The 27,786-nt window shown below is 38.4% G+C and overlaps 1 protein-coding gene across 7 annotated transcripts in view; it reads left to right on the forward strand.

The window, feature by feature from the left end:
• Positions 1-27,496, forward strand: part of Tnik (TRAF2 and NCK interacting kinase) — a 371,845-nt gene extending 344,349 nt beyond the window's left edge. For 4 of the 7 annotated variants that reach the window (XM_048347122.1, XM_048347124.1, XM_048347125.1 and 1 more), the window contains 10 exons: positions 4,728-4,892; positions 6,867-6,978; positions 7,752-7,922; positions 9,144-9,287; positions 11,007-11,141; positions 18,460-18,560; positions 20,853-21,002; positions 23,183-23,342; positions 23,584-23,723; positions 25,806-27,496. In XM_048347122.1, coding sequence (XP_048203079.1) covers positions 4,728-4,892; positions 6,867-6,978; positions 7,752-7,922; positions 9,144-9,287; positions 11,007-11,141; positions 18,460-18,560; positions 20,853-21,002; positions 23,183-23,342; positions 23,584-23,723; positions 25,806-25,889 — 1,362 coding nt within the window. In that variant the 3' untranslated portion in view covers positions 25,890-27,496. Of the gene's footprint in view, positions 1-4,727; positions 4,893-6,866; positions 6,979-7,161; positions 7,249-7,751; positions 7,923-9,143; positions 9,288-11,006; positions 11,142-18,459; positions 18,561-20,852; positions 21,003-23,182; positions 23,343-23,583; positions 23,724-25,805 lie in introns of all 7 variants that reach the window. The other 3 variants (XM_048347119.1, XM_048347120.1, XM_048347123.1) reach the window with 1 other exon arrangement.
• The last annotated feature ends 290 nt before the right edge of the window (positions 27,497-27,786 follow it).

Raw genomic sequence — 27,786 nt, forward strand, 5'->3', positions numbered from 1 at the left:
GTGGTATCTCAGGGTTGTTTTTATTTGCATTTCCTTTACTGCCAGGGATGTTGAACATTTCCTCACATGTTTCTTTGCCATTTTTATTTCTTCTCCTGTGAAGTCTCTCTTTAGCTCCTTTGCCCATTTCCTAATGGGTTTACTGGGTTTTGGAGGGAGTTAGTTTCTTGAGTTCTCTATAAATGATGGATATTAGGCTTTTGTCTGTTCCTGTGCTGGTGAAGATGCTTTCTCATATGGTTGGCTGTCTTTCTAGTTTAGTGGCTATGTCTTTAGCTGTGCAGAAACTTTTTATTTTGTAGTAGTCCCATTTGTCGTGTCTCTCCCCTGTTGTGCCCCGGGACTCTGTTCAGGAAGTTCCTACCTGTGCCTATAAGTTCTAGTGTCTTTCCTACTCTGTCCTTCAGTAGTTTCAGGGTTTCAGGTCTGGTGTTGAGGTCCTTAATCCGTTTTGAGTTTATCTTGGTGCATGGTGATAGGCTAGGGTCCACTTTGGCTTTTCTTCATGTGGCTGCCCAGTTTTCCCAGCACCAGTAGTTGAAGAGGCTATGTTTTTTCCATTGTATGTCTTTAGCTCTTTTGTCAAATATCAGCTGACTAAGTATGCAGATTTATTTCTGGGTCTTCTATCCTATTCCATTGGTCTTCAGGTCTGTTTTTATGCCAGTACCAGGCTATTTTTGTTGTGATGGCTCTACAATAGAGCTTAAAATCTGGTATTATGATTCCTCCTGCGCTGCTTTTTTTGCCTAGAATTGCTTTGGCTAATCTAGGTCTTTTGTTGTTCCATATGAACTTATGGGTTGTTTTCTTCTCTATTTCAGTGAAGAATGTTGCTGAGATTTTGATGGGGATTGCATTGAATTTGTATAACATTTTGGGCAACATGGCCATTTTCACTATATTGATTCTGCCTACCCATGAGCATGAGAGGTCTTTCCATCTCCTGGTGTCCTCTTTGATTTCTCTGTTTAGATTTTTATAGTTCTCACTAAATAGGTCATTCATGTCTTTGGTTAGGTTAATCCCTAGGTAATTTATTCTTTTTTCAGCTATTGCAAATGGTATTGTTTCCATAATTTCCTTTTCTGCTTGTACATTGCTGGTGTATAGAAAAACTGCTGATTTTTGTGGGTTGATTTTGTAACCTGCTACTTTGCCAAAATGGTTTATTAGTTCTAGGAGTTCGGGGACTGAGTTTTTTGAGTCCTTCAGATATAAGATCATGTCATCTGTGAATAGGGATAGTTTGATTTCTTCTTTACCAATGTGAATCCCTTTGATGTCCTCCTCTTTCCTTATTGCTACGGCTAGGGATTCCAGCACTATGTTGAATAGAAGCCTGACTTTAGGGGAAATGGTTTTAGTTTCTCCCCATTTAACATATTAGCAGTTGGTCTGTTGTGTATGGCTTTTATTGTTTTAAAGAATGTTCCCTCTATTCCTTTTCTCTCCGGGGCTGTATTTTGTCGAAGGCTTTTGAGGCATCAACTGAGATGATGATGTGATTCTTGGTCTTAGCTCTGTTAATGTGCTGAATTATGTTTATTGATTTGCGGATGTTGAACCAGCCTTGTGTCTGTGGGATGAAGCCTACCTGATCATGATGTATAATTTTCTTGATCAGTTTCTGGATCTTGTTAACTAATATTTTGTTGAGGAACTTTGCATCTGTGTTCATTAGTGATATTGGTCTGTAATTCTTGTTTTTGTTGGGTCTTTGCCTGGTTTGGGGATGGGTATGATATTAGCTTCATAGAATGAGTTTGGGATTTCTCCCTCTGTTTCTATGTCACGGAAGAGTTTGAGGAGTATTGGTATTATCAAGCTTCCTCTTAATATCAACTGAACTTCAGCAGTGTGTGTGTGTGTGTGTGTGTGTGTGTGTGTGTGTCTGTGTCTGTGTCTGTGTCTGTGTCTCTCTCTCTCACACACACACACACACAGAAGAAGGAAGGGAGGAAAGCAGGAGGAGAGGAAGGGAAAGAGGAAGAGAGGAAGGGAAGAAAAGGAGGAACCTCTCTCCTTTTGTTTACAGATAACTGTAAGGCCAAGATGGCTCTGGAAGGAAGAAGCTAGGCCAAAGAGATGGTCAAGACCCTTGGGTATACCAGCCAGCCCCAAAGAGGATAGTGAGTGTCTACCTAACTTCCAACTGTTCTTGTTTAACACAACGTTTCACACTGGTAGAAAAATTTAAAAATGCTGAGACAAATAAAGGGAGAGGGATGCCAAAGAAAAGAGAACAAAACAGTTCTAATTTAGATATTTCTCAAATGAAGACATCAGGCATATGAAAGAAATGCTCAACAAAATTAATCACTAGGGAAAGGCAAATCAAAATCACCTCACCTCAGGTAAGAGATTATTATGCTTTTTGGTGTCAGTCCTGGGGCTTGAACTTAGGGCCTGGGCCCTGTCCCAGAGCTTTCTTGCTTAAGGATAGCACACAACCACTTGGCACAGCTTCACTTCCAGCTGAGTTTCACAGACTTTCCTGCTTGAGATGACTTCAAACCATGATCTCACACCATAAGAGGTAGAATTACAGTTGTGTGCCCAACAGGAGTCATTATCAATAAGGGGACAAGCTCTGATGCGGATGTTAAGAAATGTGAGGATTAGAGGCATGGGCCATCAGCACCCAGCTCACTTGTACATTCTTTTTTTAAAACTTAAAAAAATTACTTTTCTTTATTGTTATGATAGAGATAATATACAGGGGGATTACAATTGCATGAGTCAGGTAACAAGTACATTTCCTTTCATACAGTGTCTTTTGTTCCCTCATTCTCTTCCAGTCCCACCTTCCCATCTCCACCAAAGAGTTTTGTTGTTGTTGTTGTTGTTGTTGTTTTATTGTACAAAAGAATTTATTTTTATTTACTTATTTTACTTTAGTTTGAGGTTTTTGATCATTCTGTCTTCTGTGTTTATCTTTGGGGAAGGGGGTGCACAGAACCTGAGAGAAAAAGTAGAATAGTGGATCTCACTGGATATTGATGAAAGTGAACTATACCACTCCTGGGTAGAGAATTGGGAGAAAATGAGAGAGAGGGTAACACTGTTCAAAAGAAATGACCTTAATACCACACTTGTAAATTCTTAGCTACAGTACTCACAATATACACGAAATAGAAGCAGCTTACATTATGTGATGAGTGGATAAAGAAAACATGGTACATATACACACTTGAATAATATGCAGACCTAAGAGAATTAAACCCTACCACCTGCAACATGAATGGAACTAGAGATCATTCTGTAGGGTAAAATAAGTCAGACACAGAGAAACAAGTACCTCATGATCACACTCACATGTGGAATCTGAAATTTCATCTCATAAAAGAGTAGAATGGTGGTTACAAGAGCCTGGAAGTGAGTGGAAGGGGAGATGGAGAAAGATTAGTCAGTGTACACTAGGTTACAATTAGATGGGAGCCAAGAAAGAAATGTAAGACTAGTCACTCCTATAATGTAGATACTTCCCTATGAGGACCAGAGTTGTCTTTTAATTTTTTCCTATTTCTTTGGGAGCAGGCTGCTTTCTGAAGCAGTGCTTTCTAAACATACGAGGTTGTGTAGCCCTATCAGCAAAGGTTTTAGAGCAAACATATACAGCATATACAGTGTAGTCCTACTGTATGAGCATATACATTACAGAATACCCAAACACCAGTGGCTTGTGCCTATAATCTTAGCAAAACAGAAGGCTGAGATCTGAGGGTCACAGCTCAAAGCCAGCCTGGGCAGGAAGGTTCATAAAACTCTTACCTCCAGTTAACCACCAAAAAGCCAGAAGTAGAGCTGTGGCCCAAGTGATAGAATGCTAGCCTTGAGCATAAAAAGCTCAGCGACAGAGCCCAGTCCCTGCGTTCAAGCCCTGGGACAGGCTGTCAGCAATATTTCAAGTGCTTTATTAGTTGTGATAACCTCATTTCTTTACTGCCTACATCACAAAGCATTATAGTTACTTATTGGGACATCGAACATTAACGACAGTGCTCTTCTAGATCATTTAAACTTTTTGGTACTTCTAGAAGAGCTGATTAATAAATAGTTAATCATTGTTTTGACATTGTGGAAGACAAAGAGCCCTGTGACTTGGGCATCATTTCTGCATTTTCTTGGAATATAATTGTAAATTACTACTGTTATTTCATCCCAGTGCTCTTTTCAGTAGCATTTTAAATTATCCATTTTGATTGCCCATTTTTGAGTTTCATTGTAACTTGGCAATGGAGTGTATAAGTCCAATTAACTGGTTGCAATGTGGTCTATAAATCCAATTAATTGGTGATGTGCATGGACACACAGACACAGACACACACACACACACACACACACACACACACACACACACACACACACACACACACACACACACACACACTGCCACTGCAAAAGAGAACCATGCCAGTATGGGCTGTACTCAGCCCTATCCCCTGTTGCATCCTTATATTCCTTTGGGGGATACCTCCCACATCAAATGGGATTCCCGAGTATTCCTCATTCAAGAACATAGGGCATCAGGACCAATCCATTTATTACATAATAGAAAAGCTTAATGTGTTTATTTCTTAGGTAAAATCGAAATTTCATTGCTACCTTCCCACACTCCCAGTGAGTCAGCTTGGAGTTCCTGGCACTTACACTGTGTGAAGGACAGTGCTGTTCTTTGGCCTTTTCCTCCTTCACTCAAAGTCTTTGTGTGTTATGTCCTTCAGACAGCTGGAGAGAAGAAGCGTTCTGGCCACAGTGACAGCAATGGCTTTGCTGGCCACATCAACCTCCCAGACCTAGTACAGCAGAGCCATTCCCCGGCTGGGACACCAACAGAGGGCCTGGGGCGTGTTTCCACCCATTCCCAAGAAATGGACTCTGGGACTGAGGTAGGTGCTGGGCTGTAGTTGGGAGAGTTCTGCTTTCCTTCAGGGTATCTAAACCCTACTCCCTCCAAGAGGAGGCTTCGCCCAACTCCTGAAACATGTTTGGTTGGTTTTCCATGTACAGCTGCTGATGGAAATACTTAAATAGAAAAAATCATACATACAGGGCTATGAAAAGTTCTCAGAAAATACTCAAATAGAAAAATCAAAAGTTCTCAGATAGCATCTGGGCCAATGTGAGTCCTGAAGCTCAGACAGGTTAAGTAACTTGGCTAAAACTGAAACTGTTTTGTGATAGAGCCTGGACCAGAAGTTGGGTTTCCTGTGTCATAGTCCAGTGATAGATACTGTAGTTTGTTAAGATTTCAAGACCAACCACTTGAGATTCATATTCACAATCAAAACAGGTTCTTGCTCCAAATTGCATTAAAATGGTCCCAGGAAAGAAGCTGAATGAACATAATCAGTTAGGCAAAGCTCATAGATTTCATTGACTAGATGATATGTGTTTCACAATTGGTCCCATGAATCACACATTAGGCCCTACATGTTTCTATAAAGCATGTGCACTATTTTTATATTGCTTACATAATGAATTTTCATGGTACCATTTGGACTCTACAGTTATAGAATAGATGAGCTTTGGATACCTCCCAAAAAAGGAACATAGGGACCTATTAGAAAGTACAGTCCAGTATGCTGAGGAATCAAACCCAGGGCTTTCATGTATGCGAGGCAAGCACTCTACCACTAGGCCATATTTCCAGCCCCAACACCGCCTTCTGTCCCAGATGGAGCCCTGGTTCAAATTCTGCTGCTGCCCCAGCTGTAAGTGGGAATATAAGTATCAGTTCCACCTTCCTCATAGACTTCTAAAAATCAAATGAGAGAATACATATGAAGTGCTGTCTTTGGGAGCGACACTCTTATCAGAAGAAGATGAGATTTTTTATCTCAAAGGCGGGAGAGAAAATCTTAAACTAAATCAGATTGGATCTTTGTGGGGTTTTCCTTATATGTTTAGGGGTGTTAGAATGTTGTCTCCCTCCACTTTTGTGCTAAAAATTTATAATAAAATTTAAAACTCTTAAAGCAATTTATCTTCCCCAAGGGCACTTATTATGTTGGCTCTAGGTGTGTTTGGGATGTTAAAAGAGTAAGTGGAGCAAAAGGAATAAAGACAACAAAATGAAACTCTTTGGCAAAATTTAAATATGGAACATCTTATATAAATAAAGCCTTGTTAATGAGTTTGTTATTCCTGAGTCTAGTTCTGGCTTCATGTCCTCTTGGTGCTATACATTAGGATATTAAGATTTATTTTTTAAGTAAACTCTGTAGATATATTGCCCTCACACCCAGTATCTTCATAAAGTCCCCAAGTAAAGCATGTAAATACAAGCACCCTTTTAAGGATACTTTCCATTATGGAAAGTAAAATCAATTCCTGGGTGAACTCCTCCTGAATTAAATATTTTACAGCTTTTGGAGCCAATCCCACCCAGTCCATATCACAGGTGAGAGCAGAAAGGCCAAAAGGCCATCCTTTCAAGAGAGTGTCCCTCAGTTAACTGGAATACAGTACAATTCTGAAGGCCTGCATAGTTAGCTTTCTCTTTTCTTAGGACCATTTGATCAATATGAGATTGCTTTTGCTTAAATGTAGAGATAAATTCTGCCACCTCAAAGGCTTTACAGATAGATCGTACGGTGCTATTTGCTGCTCAAAATGTAATTTTCTTGCTGCAACTCTTGCAGTCTGATAACTGATGAAGGTCTAGCAACACACTGAAGCTAGAAAGTAACCAATACGAGGAAAAAGAGCAGAGAGGCATGTGCTTTGACTAGAGGGCTGGACTATGAATAGCTGAATAGATCAAGGAGTCTGTAATCATTGTAAAGCCTGAGCAAAGTATTGTTAGCATCAATTGTTTCTGGAGCATTTATCGTCTCTTCTTAATCTTGCTTATTGATTAGTATGGCATGGGCAGCAGCACCAAAGCCTCCTTCACCCCCTTTGTGGACCCCAGAGTATACCAGACATCGCCCACTGATGAAGATGAAGAGGATGAGGAATCATCAGCTGCGGGTAAGCTAGAAGTCCCAAATGCTATCCTTTGTGGTAAGACCTGATCAAGAAATTCATCATGAATTCATAGTTAAACCAGTTAATGAGTATGTCCTGACTTAATGATTATTTTTGTGAGATTCCTAAAACAAATTTCTCCCTTTTTCTTACTCTTTGCCATCTTTTCTGTTTTGCTTCTGGTAGGAACCCAGAAGTATCCAGGGACACTAGGCAAAGCTGTTCCTCAGCGATCTCCGAACTTACCACATATTTCCCAAAAACAATTTCTGGGTACAATGCTATTATGCACGTAATAGACACTGAAATGCGTTAAGTTGTGTTGAACTCTACCTGCGTAGTTTCCAACACAAAGAAAGGTCTGGCTTATTTAGAATAGTCTTGCTTTCTGGCCTTCTGCAATTCACTAATCATTAAAATCAGCTTAGACCAACTTTTCAATTGATAATGTAGTATTTCAAAGAGGAAATCTTCCTTGCATCTATTTGCAGGTGGTAGAAATTACCCAATTTGACCTCATGAGATCAATATTAATTTTCTAAACCATCCAAGTATGGAACTGTTTTGCTAATGAATAAAATACTACTGCTATCAATGACTTTATCCTACTAAAAAGGCATATTAAGTACAGCTGTAGAGTGTCTACACCCTTACATTAATACACCTTAATACATACTAAACAAAAAAGAAATCATACTGTTTAAATGACCCTTTTCCTTGTCACCCTTAGTTATCTTTTAGGATGCCATTGACTTCTCTGATTCTTTTTCTCAAAGCTCTGTTTACTAGCGAACTCCTTAGGCAAGAACAGGCCAAACTCAATGAAGCAAGAAAGATTTCAGTGGTAAACGTAAACCCAACCAACATTCGGCCTCATAGCGACACACCAGAAATCAGAAAATACAAGAAACGATTCAACTCAGAAATACTTTGTGCAGCTTTGTGGGGTATGTTAGTGTTTTTTTTTCACTCATTAATTAACTCTGGAACAGGAAAATTACGTGTATCTCAATGTTAGAGACCTTACTTGGACTGCTTAACCTCAGAAACACTTATATCCTAATTCCAAGGTCAACATGGACAGTGATAAGCTAAAGTCAACACAAAAGCTAGACACCACTTAATACATTCCCACTATGTGTCTAGCACTCACATTCTGTCTCTGATCCTTACCATATCCTACAAGAGAAATAATGGCACTTACCTTTGTTTCACAGTTACAGAACCAGCCTGCCATATTTTAGTGATTTGCCTAAAGCCATACCATCAGCAATAAACAAGAAAAGAAAAAAAACTTGGGAAAAAAAACAACAAATAATGAGGAATCCCTTTTAGTTCAAGACATCATTCAAGATCTGCAGGATTTAGTTGACCTTAGACTCAGTATAGGTTGATGATATTCTATTAGAGTCCCAGGACTGTATTACTGGTAACATTATGGGAAGATCTGAGGTAGCCTATCTGTAGCCATCTAAAAATATTAGGGCTTGCATTGGTGCACCAGAATTGTAAAGAATAAAAGTATATGAAATGTCAGAGGGGAAGATTATAGAGCCTGAAGACAATTTCATGAGATGTGATGGCTCTTAGGGAGAAGGGACAGAAAACAAAATACCACAGTTAATATTGAAAAGGTGAGCTTATGGACAAAAGAGCAAACATGTCATGTTTTCAGAAGATAAAGTACAAGTAAGAGAGGCTTGAGAGTTACATGTTTGTTCATCTACTGATGTGTGTACATTGCAATGGGTAGATTGTAGCTGTCCAAACAACTCCTTTTCATAAGATTACTGTATGACAGGTGGGCTGGAAGGAAAGGAAGGGATGGAAAGGAATAAAGGGAAGGAAAGGTTTCAGAAAGGTAATAAAGGCAAATTGTGTTAACTTCACAGCTCTGCCTAAGGCTCTCTTGGCAAGGACTGGGCTAGGTAGTAAATGGCTGCTAACACTTCATAAAAGAAAAATAATTCTATTAGGGTGACAGTGATCTAATTACTGTGTCAGAGTTTCTACTTCTACAGTCCCTACTATAGTACCAATTGCCCATTAGTTTGAATTTACAAGAAACAAGTTTACTAGGGGTTGTGGGGGCCCAAATACAAAAGGTTAAAGAGTTAAAAGACTGCAAACTGTCCACCTTAACCTCACTGTAAACCCTAAACTTGCAGGTGTAAACCTTCTGGTGGGAACTGAAAATGGCCTAATGCTTTTGGACCGAAGTGGGCAAGGCAAAGTCTATAACCTGATCAACCGGAGACGATTTCAGCAGATGGATGTGCTTGAAGGACTAAATGTTCTTGTGACCATATCAGGTATGCTACTACATTGACCTAGTTCTTCAGGTATTCAGAGGTAGGAAGGATCATATTGTTTCTGAAGAAACATAAGCTCTGTTGTTCCTGGCCAAAAGTAAATTTACAGCAGTGTGGCTAATTTTGATCATACATATTTGGAATCTGTGAGGGTGGGCTTAGGTATCAGCTATGTTTATAACATGGCTCTTTATGCAGCCTTAACTACACAGGCAACATGAGGCTTCTGGGATAAACCTTGAAGGAAGTTTAACTTTCCAGCTCTGCTTCTATTTTAAGAAAATGTCTTCATATGCCACTATAATTCCCTCTTTATTGTACCTTTCCATTGAATGAATATTATCATCCCCATGTAAAGGTTAAGTAAGTAACTTCTTGCATTGTGATTTGAGTTTAATTCTGTGGGATCTTTTGTTCTGTCTAATTACTTTCTTGATTACTATACTACCAAATAAAAATTGAAAATACAAATCTGCCAGTCATCTACCCAAAGTGGAAATGCTACCAGAAAATTTGTGTTCAGACTTCATTATACAGTTACTGACACATCCTAATTCTTAAGAGTCTGTTTTCCTCTTATCTCATGGCACAGATGTGGAAAAGAGAAATTGAAAATAGAAGCAAAAGATCCTTGAATTGCCCTTGGATCCAAACCAGTATATAAAGGAGAAAGCAATGACTCTGCTGTTCCTTCTAGCTATCATGAGCATCACAACATGCTCTAGGCTTCAAAAATGAATAATGGCGCACCATTATTCCGATAGTTTTAAGTTCTGAATGAACCCTTCTGTTACACCACTATGCAATGCTTTGAGTAGTTCCCTTCTTCAAGAAGGTATCACCACATCTGTAAAATTTAAAACACCTTTAAAGCCAAAGAGATTTCAAAGGACCAAGAAATTAATCACACATGCATGGATGTCTGTTTTATTCTCTGGAACTCAGACAATGTAATGCAGTATACTACATTTTTCTCCTTGAATACTCTTCCATACTGTCTAGATGTCTTTTATCATTTTATGAATTCTTTATTCCAGATCACTTAAACAAAGGGAATTTTTAAGCTTCTTTTCCAAATCTACATCTTCTTTTTTCCTTTCCTGTTTTTATTGTATAGTCTTTTCAGTGACCTCAGCATCACAAATTTGTCCAGTATCATGTTCTGAATCCATAAATGCCTTCATTATACTTCTTCCTCTTAAAATTTATTTTAGTTGAAAAAATTTAAACTATCCATACTTGTCATCTTTAAAGTAACAGAGCAAATGGGGAGGGTTCAGTATAGCCATCTGCTGCCAGTTAGAGTGAGAAAAAGACTGATACACAAGAATATGCTCCTATCCCCACTGTCAACACTTCTTCATAATCTTATGAAGGGTAGAATATTCTGAAACTGTGGTAGAGTTCAATCTCACTGAGTTCAGCAGACACTGGATAGAGAAGATAATAGCAGCTTGCTCATTTAAGAAGCCATTAGAAGCTAAAGATATTGTAGTGCTGAAGATGTTGTAGTTCTCTAATTTGACCAAAACACTATAAGTTATTTTAAACACAAGACTTGGTAGACAAAACTCTTGGATAAAGTGCTAGGACACTGGTTATATTGCTCTCACATACACACAAAGGTAAATAAAATATAAAGTAAAATAAAGATGCGAAAAGAGATGGGAAAAACATAACACAGGAAGTTGGAGTTAAATCTCTTATGTGTTTCAACAGGAAAGAAAAATAAGCTACGTGTCTACTATCTTTCATGGCTAAGAAATAGAATACTGCACAATGACCCCGAAGTGGAAAAGAAACAAGGCTGGATCACTGTTGGGGACTTGGAAGGCTGTATACATTACAAAGTTGGTAAGTCTCAAGACATAGGACTGCAAATTAAGTTTCATTCTGGTTTTGTTTTTCTAACTAATGCTGATGTGTAAACAGTTTAAGATATTGCTAGAATCTTAGGTATATTTGAATTATTCCCAAAATAATTCAGACTGATGAAGTTCAAAGACTATTCAGGAAGCGGAGGTGTGTGTGCCTTAAGTGAAAAAAAGCTCAGCATGGTCTGAGTTCAAGCTCAAGTACTGGCAGATCCCATACTTATAAGATCATAGAGATAAGACAAAGAGAGACAAATGGAGAAGAAGGAAAGAGACTGGAAAAAAAAAGAAATGTCTACAAAATTAAACAAGAATAGTGAGTAACTGAAGATTAAGAAAGAAAGGGTTACTCCAAGTAGTTCAATGTAATAGCTCTTGAAGGAAGAAAAATAAAAATCTGGCAGCCATACTGGCACAGGCCAGTAATCAACAAGGAGGAAAAGGCCAGAGGACCACAAGTTCAAGATCAGCCTGTGCTGTACCTTTAAAAGCCTGGCCCTGGTGGCTCACACCTGTAATCCTAGCTACTAAGGAGGTGGAGATCTGAGGATCACTGTTTGAAACCAACCTGTGCAGGAAATCTATGAGATGCTTACCTCCAATTAACCACAAAATGCTGAAAGTGGAACTGTGGTTCAAGTGGTAGAGTGCTGGCCCTGAGCAAAAATGCTAAGGGACAGCACCCAGGCTCCAAGTTCAAGCCCTAGTACAAACACACACGAAGGATAAAGTATCAGAAGATTTTTTTTAATATTTCTTCATGTAAAATGCACAAATTGATACAAGTAAATACAATTTACACTTATCATAATGTTAAAAACTAAAAATTAGTGCTCAATACTGGCAATGGTACACTCCAGCCCCTGGAGTTCTTTAGACTTATGTCATCACTTTTTTCAAGGAGAGTTACAGGAATTTTATGTAGCATTAGATTCTAGCATTTATCTAGAGCTTTATTTCTCACAGCTATGCTCTCATTGGGTCATAATAATAGTCACCTGAAGAAAGCCAAGATTCTTAAAACTTATAACTATTGTTGTGAAAGACAAAGTCAAAACATGAACTCACGTTTTGTCACACAATTCAAGACTCTTTACTAATTCAGGCTGGAGGTTATTTTGAGTGTGTATTCCAGATTCTTACAAATCTAAATCCTATCCATTATGTAAGATTTTTTAATTTTAATTTATTTATTGTCAAAGTGATATACAGAGGGGTTACAGTTTCATACGTAAGGCAGTGAAATCCCAGGTTAAACAATTCTCTGACAGAGTCTAGTGACAAAAGACATAGTGACAAAAGACACAAGAAGACATAGACATAATAATGACCTAGAAAATAAGAAGGTTCTAAATATTCCAGATTATAAGTAGTTTACAGACAATAGACTCAGAATCAGAGGAGCCTGGGACTCTTTAATTGTCACACTAGAGGCTTAGAAAATAGACCACAAGCAAGACCTTCAAAATTCCAAAGACAAAATTATTTCCAACTTGTATTTTATAACCCATAAAGTAATAGTTATAGTTCCCCAGAAAAAACAGAACCAACTTCTGTTGGTGAACGTTTGTGCATGTGTCTATGTGTCTGTCTATGGAGAGAGTAAGATTGATTGAGTGATTACAAGGAATTGACTCAGTTATAATGACTGAGAATGACTAAGATCTACAGCCAGAAAAGCAGACACATTTTTCAGGAAAGTCAATGGTATAATTCTAGTGCAAGTCCAAAGGACTGGGAACCTGGAAAACTGATGGTGTAGTTCAGTCAGAAAGTCAGAAGGCTAAAGATCCAGGGCTGGGGATATGGCCTAGTGGCAAGAGTGCTCGCCTCATACACATGAAGCCCTGGGTTCAATTCCCCCGCACCACATATACAGAAGTGGTGCTGTGGCTCAAGTGGCAGAGTGCTAGCCTTGAGCAAAAAGAAGCCTGGGACAATGCTCAGGCCCTGAGTCCAAGCCCCAGGACTGGCAAAAAAAAAAAAAAAAAAGGCTAAAGATCCAAGAAGTGGTGATGATTCAAAGCCAGAAAAATCTTAATGCTTCAGGCAAAACAGGCTGAGAAAACTCAGCCTCTTTGGCCTATTTTTTTCATTTGGTCAGGTAAAGCCTACACATACCAGACTATTTTACCCAGTCTACTGATTTGAAAGCTACTCTCACCCAGAAGCACCATCACAGACACATCTAAATAAGGTTTGAACACGTATTTAGACACTCTAGTCCAATTAAAACAAAATTAACCATTAAACCATCAACTCATAAAGCAGTTTTGAATGAGGACATATTTGGGCCTTCAGGGTCTTAAATTTTTTATACTTTGGGCACCATCTACCAGAGAACTCCTGGAAAATACATTCACTAAAACAGACAGCAAGAACATAACAGTACTGGAAAATGATGAAGAAAATACCCCCAAATAATGGTGACAGGAATGTGGGATTCTGCTACAAACCTATAGAGAAGTTGGTCCTAGCAGAACAGGACAATGCAGAGTTTGAGGGGTGCCTCTATGAAAAATAAAATGGTGTGAAGAGATTACCTATTTTGTTTGACCATGTCAGAAGGACACTTTCTGGCACAAAGGTTCTGTATATTTAGAGATCCTTACGTGCAAAGTAAGGAAATAGGAGAAAGAAATGAGATTAAACAAGAAAGTAACATAATTATGGTATAGACTGTGTGAACAGCTATGAACAGGAATAATTTGAATGTTTCACATTGCTTTAACCAAAAATTTAACATGTAACTATGTTGGAAGAATGAAGGAGAAAGTTGTATGTATCAGAGAGAAAAAACTAAAGGGAAAAGGAGACATTATAAGTAATTTCCATACTGTGGAGTAATAGATAACAATAGTTTTAATAGATAATGTCTACAACTGAAAGAAAATCATAGAATCTGCATATTATTTAGAAACCTGGAAAGAAAAGTAGTTCAAAGAGTTGCTCATGGTTGCTTGTAAGGAGGATGAGCTAAGACTGACATGGGAGTTTGTTGTTGATAAGCCTTATAGAACTATTAAATAATGTTTAATAATAGAATATGTTAATAATGTTTAATAGAACTCTTAATGATGATTCAATAATATACCCATAAAACAATCACTTCAGAGCTAAGAAAACGTCTGGAAGTTTTCAAAATGTTTCCTGGGTAAGATTCGTTAGTTCATATAAAAATGGTAATAAAGGATTCACAAAGGAGCTTCAGAGCACTACTTTCCAAAGGTACTGTGATAAGGTTCAGTACAGCATGGGCACATGTGAAATCATGGCAGCCAGTGAGGTTGACCTAGTCATATGTATTACATGACAGAGGCTAAAATGTGACCAATAGACAGAACATGATGCACTAAAGTGTGTTCCAAAAGCAAGAATCCAGTCATTTATCTTGGCCTATCTTGACAAGAACTGAGCATGTCATCTGCCAACTAAAGAGAAGACTATTGTGCAACAGTCTTTGCATCTCTTCCCTCTAAATTTATTCCAAGTGACCTTACCACAGCTGGACAATTGATAAGATTCAAGTGTCTGAAAGAATATGCCCCCTATATTTATTCATGTTATCATAAAAGGATCTTTTCTTAAAAGAAAAAAAGGAATATGCCCCCTGCCAATGGATAGCAACACATCATTTAAGAATTATTCTCAGAAAAAGCTTACTGATATGCATTTTAGAGAAAAAATGGGGTGGGGGCATGTGCAGTACCAGGGTTTGAACTCAGGACCTCAAGTTTACTAGGCTTACTTGCTTGGCTGGTGCTCCAGCACTTAAGCCACACTTCTAGCCCAGCTTTTTGCTTGTTATTTCAGAGATGGACTTTTCTGCCTAGGCTGGTTCAAATCTTGATCCTCTGGATTTCAGGCTCCTGAGTAGCTAGGATTACAGGCATGAGCTACCAGCCCCCAGCTGAAAAAATAAACATTTGCTGCCCAGTTCCCAAGCACAGTGACAAACACATAGATAACAATGAAACCGTATTTTTTAAAGATGTTCAGAGGACAAAGTATTGGGCTGGGAATATGGCCTAGTGATAGAGTGATTGCCTCATATACATGAAGCCCTGGATTCGATTCCTCAGCACCACATGTACAGAAAAGGCCAGAAGTGGCACTGTGGCTCAAGTGATAGAGTGTAGCCTTGAGAAAAAAAAAGCCAGGGACAGTGGACTGGCAAAAAAACAAAAACACAGTCACAGTATTGCTAACAAACTAGACCACACAGAGGAATGCCCTTTCATATCAAACCAGTGATGCATAAGTTACTATCTCTGCTCCACTATGTGTTGTTGGAATCAGAATTAGCTACAACTCTGGAATGCTAATTTTTCTTGCCTTCAACCTGATAATTTGGCAAAGCACTGAATATACACCCACCATTCTCACAGCAGGTAAAAGTCAGATTTATATGCATATGTGGAGACCATGGGCTTCTTTATTTGAGAATATGCCTTGCTTTCATAGGAAAAAGGTATAATTTAACTATAACAGAAATAGTTTTAAAGGTGCTTCTAAATAGTTCTCTGACAAAACTTGTAAGAGCCGCCTCTAAGTATTTTACCATTATTACCTGGAATATTTTAGCCTAAGTATTTATATTGATCAAATTTCATATACTTAAATTAACATGACTGTAGAGTAATAAAACTCATTTCAGAAAATAAAATTTCTGAGCATTATTTGTTATTTATGCTTAGAAAGTTGTTTTTCAAAAGCATGATGCTACAAAAGTACTTTCCCTTGCAAAGCTTCCATGGTTTTTCTAATATTTCTGACCTATTCTATATGACAGCTGTCTCTTTTCATTGCCTTTACAAGACTGATCTATAACCAGAAGATGCAAACTAAAATGTAGCCAGAGCAATAACTAATAATTATCTATCAGAAAATTGAGATAAAGTCAATTTTCAGAAACATTTTTGCCCAAGGTATCCAAAGAATCACATGCAGTAGCTCTTTTGCTTTTTTTCTTGGGGCAGTGGGGCATAAAATTCTAGTCAACATTGAGATCTCCTTGTAGCACATGATTACCAAAGTATTCTCAAGTTCTTTTTTTTTTTTGCCAGTCCTGGGCCTTGGACTCCGGGCCTGAGCACTGTCCCTGGCTTCTTTTTGCTCAAGGCTAGCACTCTGCTACTTGAGCCACAGCGCCACTTCTGCCCATTTTCTATATATATGGTGCTGGGAAATTGAACCCAGGGCTTCATGTATGGGAGGCAAGCACTCTTGCCACTAGGCCATATTCCCAGCCCTCTCAAGTTCTTATGACATTTCAAAAACACACATGATAATCCTAGTTACTCAGGAGGCTGAAATCTGAGCCTGCCTGGGCAAGAAAGTCCAGCTAACCAACAAAAAGGCAGAAGTGGGGCTGTGGCCCAAAAAAAGCTGAAAGATAGCACCCCAGGCCCTAAGCTCAATCCTAGTAAAAAAGCTGAAAGATAGCACCCCAGGCCCTGAGCTCAATCCTAGTACTGGCACAAAAATATAAGGAGGTAGATATAATATAGATAGGTAGAGGCAGATATAAGGTAGATACTGAGATACACACACACACACACACAAAAAAATAACTATAGACCGAATATCCAAAAGTCATTTAGAATATTTTTTTCTCCAAGCTATATGCACTTACCTAAGTTTTTATATTCATGGTGCTTTAAGCTTTGACTGTGGATCTTTTCCTTGGTCTCAGGTGAGGTTATACAAATATTATGAAGAAAATGACAAGCATATGTATCCTTTGTGGATTGTAGATTTTCTAGTAATTAGATTCTACATTTAGTAGTGAAAGATCAAGAAGACATTTAAAGGATGCTGTAACTTCCCAAGGATATCACAGTAAATATTGATCTTTGTGGTAACAGAGACACTTAAGACAACAATATAGAATAAACAAATGCATCATACATATCTGCATCTGAGCATATATTTATTGAAATGAACTCCAAGAAATGGAAGCCAGAAGTTTTTTTTTCTTTGTTGTTGTTTTTGTTTTCTTTTTGTCATGTGTTCATCTGTCTTATAATAACTATTTTTTTGTGTTGTTGTTTTTTTGGCCAGTCCTGGGCCTTGAACTCAGGGCCTGAGCACTGTCCCTGGCTTCTTTTTGCTAAAGGCTAGCACTCTGCCACTTGAGCCACAGCGCCACTTCTGCCGTTTTCTGTATATGTGGTGCTGGGGAATCGAACCCAGGGCCTCATGTATACAAGGCAAACACTCTTGCCACTAGGCCATATCCCCAGCCCTATAATAACTATTTTTAAAATGCATGAAAAATATAAAATAAAATAGTTCCTAAAACAGATTTCTTGCAAAAATATGTTAAAAATCATTGCCATACTGAATTATCTGTTGTAAATACTGGTATAGTTTTAGTCAGATTGTCCATTGCCTATCATATTGTACAATTCAAATAAAAATTACAGAATATAATAAAGAATTGAATAACATTTTTAAAAGGCCAAACAATAAAATATATTTTTTCAGTGAGAACTTATGAGTACTACTTTACATAATGCAATATTTAATCATAATACCAAGTTTCTATCCATCTTTAAAATGCTAAATATTCCATTTTCCTAAAGAATAACAGTATCAGTCAAAGTATATGCCTTAGAACTAGGCAATTAGCCAAATGCAGTGCTCCTAACATTCATCTTTTATTAACTTGTTCATAAACAAGCAATTAAGTTACTTAATAACTAGAATTCAAAATCTGAATAATAACTTGGAGAGGGCAAGGGAAGGGGTGACATTGTCCATAAAGAAATGTACCCATTATCTTATTTATGTAACTATAACTCTGTACATCACCTTCATAATAACAAAAAAGTAAAAAAAAAAATTTAATGTGACTAATAAGCAGATGGTACCCTTTATTACTCTACCTCTTCCTTTGCTAATTTTTCAACTACCCTGGCCTACTAGCTCTCCATTATTTGCATTCAAGTAAACATAAAAGTCAGGTAGAATAATGTAAATAAATTGATATTAAGGAAATGTGCAGATTCCTATCATAGTGAATTATCCTATCTAAATTTAGTAAAGATGCTAATAAGTAGTTACATCTTTAGATGAAGAAAAAATCCTTCAATATAAAGCTGAAACCCCAAGTACCCTGCCAACCAAGTACATTAAAGAAAATGAAATCTGTCTGTGGAGACAATCCTGCATCAGGAACATCGTCCTCTGCAATGGAGATATATGGATATGTAACTACATCTTATGGCACAGACATTCCTGAACACAAAAACAATTCAATAAATTGAATACTTTTACATTCTTTTTTGTTACAGTTAAATACGAAAGGATCAAATTTTTGGTGATTGCCTTAAAGAATGCTGTGGAGATATATGCTTGGGCTCCTAAACCATATCACAAGTTCATGGCATTTAAGGTAAGCAGATACGTGCTCCATTTTTCCAATACCAATTTTATCATATATATTAAATTTTTTTAATTGTTTCTTGGACTTTCTAGAAGGGTAAATATTTAAAATGTCATATAATTTGTCAAATTAAAATTTGTAGTTGACCTCCATTTGAAGTCTAATAATCATTGGCATCAGAGGCATTTACTATGCAATGGTAACCCAATTATTGTATTACAGTACTCATAATATCATTGGTACACACAAAGCTCCTCAAGTACTGTCTGATGTTTTGTCTAACAAAAGCAGACCGTTGGCATCACTTCTTATCAGTGGAGTTGCAACACAAGTGGTAGAGTGCCAGCCTTGAGCAAAAAAGCCAAGCAAGACCCTGAGTTCAACCCTGGTACAGCACAAACCTAATCATCATGGGACTTTCTGAGGAAAAGTTTCAGAAACTCGTTTGGTGTTCATAGATCCCCTTTAACAGTGTTTAACTTGTAGAAATGATCTTGTTTCTCTGAATTTTTTTACCTTAATTCTATACGTACCATAGTTGCAGTGGTTACTCAGGAAACTCAACAAGAATGAGTTGTGCACGTTAGGTCCACTGACCCCAACTGCCAGGTTCAGTACTGCCAAACATCTGATTGGTTCGGAACAATATTGTCTAGCCATACCCAGTGTTAATGTATCCTCTCCTCTCCCCTCCCTTTTCCCGCTGCCTGCCCCTCCCCCCCTCACACACACACTCACTGACACACTTTCTCTCCTCATCTTCATGACTGCTGTCTCCCTTTATCTCTTTACTCTTTCCTGTTGCAAAACCTGCCTTGGTAGTATTGTCAGCCCTTTTGTGGTGCTGAATGTCCCCATTTCTATCTTATTCTGTTGGTGCAGGTAGCCCATTTGTGACATGTTCTGAAAGATAAATTTATCAATGGAAAAATATTACCATCCATAATTCTACTTTCATGGAATGAAATTGTTTCATGCATTTAGGTTCATAACTCTTAAGAGATGACTCTCAAAAGCTAACATGTACTGCTCTGCCAAAATCTCTCTCCATAAAAGCTTTTCAACCAAAATTCCATTCCCATTTTGATTAAGTCACTTCTGTTAGTGTTCAATCAAAACAAATGAGAAAGTACAAAATCGTTCAGCAGACCAGACCCATCCTGGAAAGAGGGAAGAGTAAAGGCAAGGACTTGAACAGGAAAGCCTAAAGCTGTCAGGAGACAAAGACATAAAATGCATACTTCTGTGCCATGAAAATGATGTTAACAACAGATGAATATAAACAGATGCTAGGAGACATCCATTTCCATAGTTGCGAAAGCAATTGTGGATTCTCAAATCTTCCTCTAGGTTTCAGGGTCCAGAAAGGTGCCAGATGATTAAGTCCTAGAAAAAACAACAGAGGAACACTTCAAATCTTATGTGTGGTTGGGCCTTTGGTCCAAGCATACAGAATCTTGATTAACTTGGCTAGAGCTCTCTTTTCCTCTTTTCTAGTTGAAACTCTAGTGGCTATTGCAAACCGTGAGTCTTGTGTTTCATCTTCATCTCCTCTTAACAACCAAATTTAAGTTAAGATTATTAAAATACTGCTTTGACACCCACTCAATCATAGAACAAAACTGTAACCAAAGCATGCCCACTAATTCTGAATAGGCTTATTAGCACATAGCAGGCCCTGGTTGCCTAGCCCAGGCCTTTCTGAAAAGTAGAAGCCATAGGTAAGCCTGCTTGCTACATGAGTCAGGGTGGGAAAAGAGTAACTGTATCTTCTCTGGAGGTCAAAGGACAAAAATAAACAGGAAAGAACAGCAGTACCCGGGCACCATGTTTTTAACACACAATTGGCACTATTTAAATTGACAGCTATATTCTATGCCTTGGAGCACAAGAGGTAGAAAAAAATGGCAGAAATGAATAAAAGTCCATTCCTCCTTAAGTCAGGATAGGAGTGGACCATAAACTATGAGAGGGGCTAGGAATCTGGCCTAATGGTAGAGTGCTTGCCTTGCATGCATGAAGCCCTGGGTTCAATTCCTCAGCACCACATATACAGGAAAAAGCCAGAAGTGGCACTGTGGCTAAAGTGGTAAAATGCTAGCCCTGAGCAAAACGAAGCCAGGGACAGTGCTCAGGCCCTGAGTTCAAGCCCCAGGACTGGAAAAAAACAGAAACTAGAGACACATCTCCTAGCTTTTCAACTGAAGACAGGCAGAAACGAACATTCTCCAAAGTTCAAGGAAATCATCATTAAGATAACCTCTTTGAATGATGTAGATATTAATGGGGTGATTTTTAAAGTCTTTTGCAGATCTCCAGCATAAGCCTCTGCTAGTTGATCTCACTGTAGAAGAAGGCCAAAGATTAAAGGTTATTTTTGGCTCACACACTGGTTTCCATGTAATTGATGTTGATTCAGGAAATTCTTATGATATCTACATACCATCACATGTAAGTACTCAGAGCCAGGGCTCTTTCTGTCTACTGGCCCTTGTGCAAAAAGAATTTGGTTTTATATGTATTCAGTAGAAGTTATGTTAACTTGCTAATCAGTAAGGCAGATAAAATGTTTTTAATAAGTAACACATGTAAATTTAACTAATTTCATTACTAATTTTTCATTTCCTAAAACTGGAATAAAGTAGAAATAATAGAAATTATTAAAGGTTTACTCTATTGTCTCTGGACTTTACATTAAAATATGTGGAATTGTTTCATTTAAGGGCATACATTTTGTATAATATATGACTTTCAATTTTCAGGGTTTTTGAAAGAGCAATACATTGGCTCATTATGTGGAAGGAAAATGTCAATCAATAGTCAGATTCTATTTGTTTAGAGAAAATGCCTTGTCTGCCATTTTTAATTTGTCTTATTATTCTGAAGGCAGTGTGCAATAGTAGAGTTAGATACACTGGAGCTCACATGGTGTTTCTACCATGCATGAGCTTCACAAACAGTGGAACCCTTCACTTTCACATCTATAAAATGGGAATAAAAGGCCCTATCTATAGGGTTGCCATCAGCACCTTCTACCCCTCAACTTTCACATCTGTAAAATGGGAGTAAAAGGTTCTATCCTGTAGGGTTACCATAAACATCAAATTAGGTGTTAGTTCAGAAACATCTAGCACAGCACCTTACAAATTGTAGTTCTTTTTATTAACAATAAATATAGTATTCAAATTACTAAACTAACATATTCTCTAAAATATGACTAGGGAAATGTTTATAGATCATCTATAAGAACTAATGCAACGTCAGCTGTATGTTCTGCACATAATCACAAGGGTAACATATAGAAACTGCCAGGGAAATCTGAGGCTTAGCCCATTGCTAATTGTTATTTTGAGAGCTTGAAGACTTTTTGTGAATGTGTGCTGGTCCTGGGGCTTGAACTAAGAGCCTAGCACGGTCACTGAGCTTCCTTTGCTCAAAGCTAGTGCTCTACCACTTGAGCCACAGCTTCACTTCTGGTTTTTTTGGTAGTTTATTGGAGATAAGTGTCTGGACTTTCCTGCCAGGTTGGCTTCAAACCCTGATCCTCAGGTTTTAGCCTACTAAGTAGCTAGGATTATAGGTGTGAGCCACCAGTGTCTAGCTGAGAGCCTGAGGACTTTAAAGAAGTAAAATCCTTTGTAAAAGTTATTTTAGTATATTATGTACAGACACACACATGCAGTTATCATTCATCACTGCACTCTAGTCATTTGCTGTTTGCAGGTTTGTTGTTGTTGTTTTGCCAGTCCTGGGCCTTGGATTCATGGCCTGAGCACTGTCCATGGCTTCTTTTTGCTCAAGGCTAGCTCTCTGTCACTTTGAGCCACAGTGCCACTTCTGGCCGTTTTCTATATACATGGTGCTGGGGAATTGAACCCAGGGCAAGCCCTCTTGACCCTAGGCCATATTCCCAGCCCCATTTGCTTGTTTGAGACAGAAAGGTCACAGCTAAAGCATCCTTGAAACCATCTCAATCCTACATTCCTGTGACATCCCTGTCAATCCAGGGACCACAGCAGCACGACCTCCTTCCCTAGACCAAGTCAATCTACACTTAGTTTAGTAGTGTAATTTTTTTCAATATGAGGTAATTGCATTTTTTTTCTAAACAAACCATTGATTTGGATTGTTCTGACATTCAGGCACTCAGATAAGTAATCTGGATTGTATACTCATAGTCCTTGTTTAAGTGTTCTAGTGGAAAACAAATGAATTTCAATGTCTGGAAACAAGTGTTCAACGCCCAATCCTACCAGCAAATAACCAGCACCGCTCTAGACAAGTTACATAATCCTCCTGAGATGCAGTTTTCTCTGTGTACACAAGACAACTACATTGGGAGCGGTTGTGAGGACTAGAAATTACATATATAAATGGCCCAATGCTTGGTATGTGACATGCAAGGTATTCAATAGACAGAGGGTCCCTGGTACTTGGAACAAGAGTAATTTGCTTCTTGATCTAGTTTTATCAGAGCATTGCACAGATCAGTGGCTAATTATGCTTAACAAAGAAAATTTCAATCTCTAGAGTGAAAATGGGGTGAAACCTTTTTTTCAGCTCTGAGAACTAAAAGTCAAAGGGTTATCTTATTTAAAAAAAACAATGCTTTGCCTTTCTTTGTCTTCTAGATTCAGGGCAATATCACTCCTCATGCTATTGTCATCTTGCCTAAAACAGATGGAATGGAAATGCTTGTTTGCTATGAGGATGAGGGGGTGTATGTGAACACCTATGGCCGGATAACTAAGGATGTGGTGCTTCAATGGGGAGAAATGCCCACATCTGTGGGTAGGTTAACCATTCCTTATCTCCTTCAGCAGTTACACCCCCCAAATGAAACAAAAGTCAAGAAATGTGAAACAACCATTTGATTCCACATCAAAAAAAATCTGTGAATAATACTTGTAAGACTTGCTTTGTCTGTTTATGTCAAATCATTTGTCATTTTTGTGGTTAAGATGTGAACAGATGCTGTGAGTTGTTGCCTATCTAATGTTTTTAATGCAGTTTTGGAAATTCCTTTTGACAGCCTACATTCATTCCAATCAGATAATGGGCTGGGGCGAGAAAGCTATTGAGATCCGGTCAGTGGAAACAGGACATTTGGATGGAGTATTTATGCATAAGCGAGCTCAAAGGTTAAAGTTTCTATGTGAAAGAAATGATAAGGTAAATCCGTTTCAACATTTGCATTAGTGTTTGCATTTTAAGAGACCACCAGGTACCTGTGAAACCTTCATTTCCTTTATACCGATTTAAATCACCTCTGTGTTAAAAAGTATTATCTTAAAAATGGCATTATTTGGTTTGGTTCATGTGAACATTCAAAGTATATTCTTCACATATCAAGAATGAACATAAATCATATAGAATTTTCTTGTAAACTTGTAGTAACTTTTGTGGCCTATAGGCCTTGTAGTGACTCAACAGTTACCCCAAATTTACCTATCCACTTAGCGCAGTTGGCCCATCATTAATCATCTCACAGTGGGTCACCTTTATACTTACGACCTAACAGATAAAAAAAACCATCTGACACACAGAAATATGGACTTTTAAAGTATCACTTATTGCTTAAAAAAATGCACTTACAAACTCAACTAGTGCCATGTCCTGTGTCATTCCAGCCATGTTGCTTCCAAAACGTCATAGGGGGATTGTTTTCCAGTGAAAGTGGCTGTGTCCATCTGGCATGATTGATCACCTCAGAGGGGAATCCTGAAGCATTGTCTTCCATCTAGAGTAACCTAGAGTTTTAGAAGCCAGGTTGTAATGTACTTATGAATCCATCCTTTGTAGCTATACCAGCACAACAGCACTGAACCCAAAGCAACAGCTATAAATACCCATAGAAGTTATATCCTGTCTTGCTTTGATTCCCCCAGGGACCAGGCTGGTCTTTGTCCTGTCCCGGTGTATAGGTCTAGACTATTTGACTCTGGCCAAATACTCTGACCTGTGTAGTCTAGGTGGACAACAGCTGTGTGCGGCAAGGATGGTACCAAGGACTTATTAAGCCATGTCTAAAAACAGACCTAACTAATAAGACCCCAGTCTCTGGGGATCATACAATTAGGAGTGATTTGGCCATGGACACCCCACACTCTGGTATGCTGATTATTCACCCCAACAGTCCTATTCCAAACCAGAACCACACTCTCAGAGAAGGCTAGGTCCAGGCCAGTACCAGGGACCTGAGGTCTAGAGCCCAGGATCCTGAAACTGGAAGGAACAGCAATACTTTCTTTAATTGTAGTTTTACAAAGGTCCTGTCTGCCCTGCATTTTGATTAACTGACCCTAAGAGCAGCTTTACTTCCCTGTGTAGCATTAGCTGTTGACAAGAATTCCCACAAGCTTCTTGAGAAGTTTTTGGGAGAAAGCATTCTCCTGAAAAAGTCATGGAAATGAAGTAGCAGAGACTTCATATTAGTGAGAAAAGCAAATGCCTTGGACCAAAGTTAGGTGTTAGCTGACTGAAGGGCTATACCACACCCAAAATATCATTTTCTGGGGCAGTGGCTCATATACATTCAGCTCAAGCAATCTGTACTCCAAAATTTTCTCACTTCTTCTAGTCAGTTGATAAAATGATTGACCAGGCTCAGACCTACTAGACTGTGGTTCTGCTTATTAATGCCATTATCTCATTTGACCAAGGATGTGCCAGCATCTGTAGAGAAGCTAAGTGTTAACTCCTAAAATGGCACATTGAATAGGCATTTAAAAATACCTTACCCTATCTGAACACTACTATTTAAATTTTCTTTATTTTAAATCTTGAAAATTTAAAACAAGTTGATAGTGACCAGTAGGCACGAAATTTGCCTATAACTTTGAAATTTTGGGAGGATTCTATTCCATTCTGAAGTCTTCCTTTGTGTTACTTACGAGGGAAAGAAAGACAGTCTTTGTGCCTTTGTAGAAATCATCAGTGGCCTGGGCCATATTATCCTAGCACAAAATTCCCTCTTAAAATGTGAACATCCAAAAAGATGTTACAGGTTACGATACAGCAACTGAAGAGTCCCTGGAGTCCAGTACTGCTATAGTAATGACATCAACAGTAGTAAGAGCAAGATTGTTTACATAAGATATACATTATCTAAGGCCATTGCATAACCACTGGCCATTGAGTCTTAAGAGATGACACATGGCAAGGATAGAACATATGAAAGGAAGTGGATGGACAGTTGAAAAACTAGGGGGAAAAACCATTCAGTTGAACTAACTTGTTTTTAATTTCAAACAGGTATTTTTTGCATCCGTGCGATCTGGAGGAAGTAGCCAAGTGTTTTTCATGACCCTCAACAGAAATTCCATGATGAACTGGTAACAGAAGAGCACTTGGCACTTATCTTCATGGCGTTATTTCTAATGTAAAAGAACATAACTCATGTGGACTTATGCCAGTCTAGAGGCAGAATCAGAAGGCTTGGTTGAACATACTGCTTTCCCTTTTCCTGTCCCTCCACCCCTCCCAATGCAGTCCATCTTTCAGTGTTGCAGCCTGGTTGAGAAGGAGAGAAAAAGTTGGCAGGAATGTCTGGGAAATCCCCAAGGATGCTGCGGTGTCTGTGGACAGAGATGGACCATGTGCCCTTCAAAGTTAGGGATAGAAACAAATATTGTGTGCTCTTATGATTAAGCTGTGTTATGGTGGCTTTGAGTTTTGTTTTGACCTTATTTCCTTTACCCCCTTACTTTGTAAGAATGGGGAGAGAATGCATACTGAGAAAATGAGTCTGTTTTTAATTCTGTCTACCTGCTAGTTTTAAGTATATGGTATGTTGAAAAATTTCTAATTTCCGATGGTGAGAGACAGCACAATAAATGTACCTTATCTCCTTACACTGAAGGCCGTAACAACATAGTGGGGTGATTTAAGAACTCTCTTGCCTTCACCAACCCCAGGTTGCTTTTTGATAGCAACTGGCTAATGAATTTTTAAGAGAAGAAAAATACTAGTTTTCCCCTCTTTCGGGAAATAGATTTTAAATGGCTAAACTACTAGCCTCAGTCTAATAAAATCAACTACTGCTTTGTGAGTACAAACGGCCATATTTTCCTATGGTCTTTATAGAATGAAGTGTGCTGAGTGGGATAGAAACCCAGTGAGTGGAGTGGGCCTAGAGATTGAGGACACTGTGACGCAACTTTCCCTCAGCCATTATGCAACGGATCAGGGCAGCAGATGGGAAAGACAGATTGGGCCAGACAGAAAGAGCTTCTGGGAAACAAGCTTAGACATCTATGTAAATATACACACCTCCTTTTTTCTTTAAATGCACAAAGCCTCTCAGTTTGATTTGGGCTTGCTAGAACTGAAACTGATGAGTTCTTTCTGGGAACTGGGGAATGCATGACATCCAGGCTCTGGACATTCCCAGCTCTCTCCTGAGGGTACCACTTTCTCAAGATGAAAACTGTGACTGAAAAGAATTACTAAGAAAGTTGCCCATGCTCTCCCTAGTTGGGCAAAAGAAGAAGCTACAATACTAAGCCTGCTTGAGACACAGTGGGCATCGTTGGCTCAGATTTTAGAGAACCTGAAAGCAAGGCTTTGGCCAAAATTCTGAGACCCTAATCACCTTACCTTCCTCCAAATTTTCCAACATACAGTAAACAACATCTGTGCAAAGATATGTATGTATTTAGTTCAGGTTGACTTGTGTCTTTATAAATGCTTACTCGAATGATTTGAACTTTTATGTGACCGTCTGGGATTTTTTTCCAAAGCTACAAGCATGGCTGCCTGTGGTATCGAGGTGTTGCAAACCGATCTGTGTTACGCTTCCTGTTTTAACCTACCTCGTTTTGTTTTTGTTTCACTGTTCATCACGGCAGTGTTATCTCCAGGAGACATATAGAGAGCTCAACTGGCAATCTCAGGTGTATTTAATATCTCAAAAAACAAAACAGTAGTTGACTAAATTGTTCTTTTAAAAAAATGAGGGGGAAAAATCAGTGACAAAGACCAATATGCTTATTTTTGGAGAAAGCAAATATCATAAATGAATTTTAAAACAAATAAAACCTATGATCCTACAGATTTTGCCTAAATACATGAGCAGCTAATATACTATTAATGAGAACGAAGCCTACATTAGGGAAAAAATGGGGCCATTTCAATCTGGTCATTTGGGCAAGGGGGGAGGGAAAAGGGATATTCTGGGTTCTGGACTAAATGATTATGTCCTCCCTCCCCAAAAGGTGGTTATCATTTGCATTCA

The sequence above is a fragment of the Perognathus longimembris genome, chromosome 5 (assembly GCF_023159225.1).
Source record: "Perognathus longimembris pacificus isolate PPM17 chromosome 5, ASM2315922v1, whole genome shotgun sequence".
Lineage (NCBI taxonomy): Eukaryota > Metazoa > Chordata > Mammalia > Rodentia > Heteromyidae > Perognathus > Perognathus longimembris.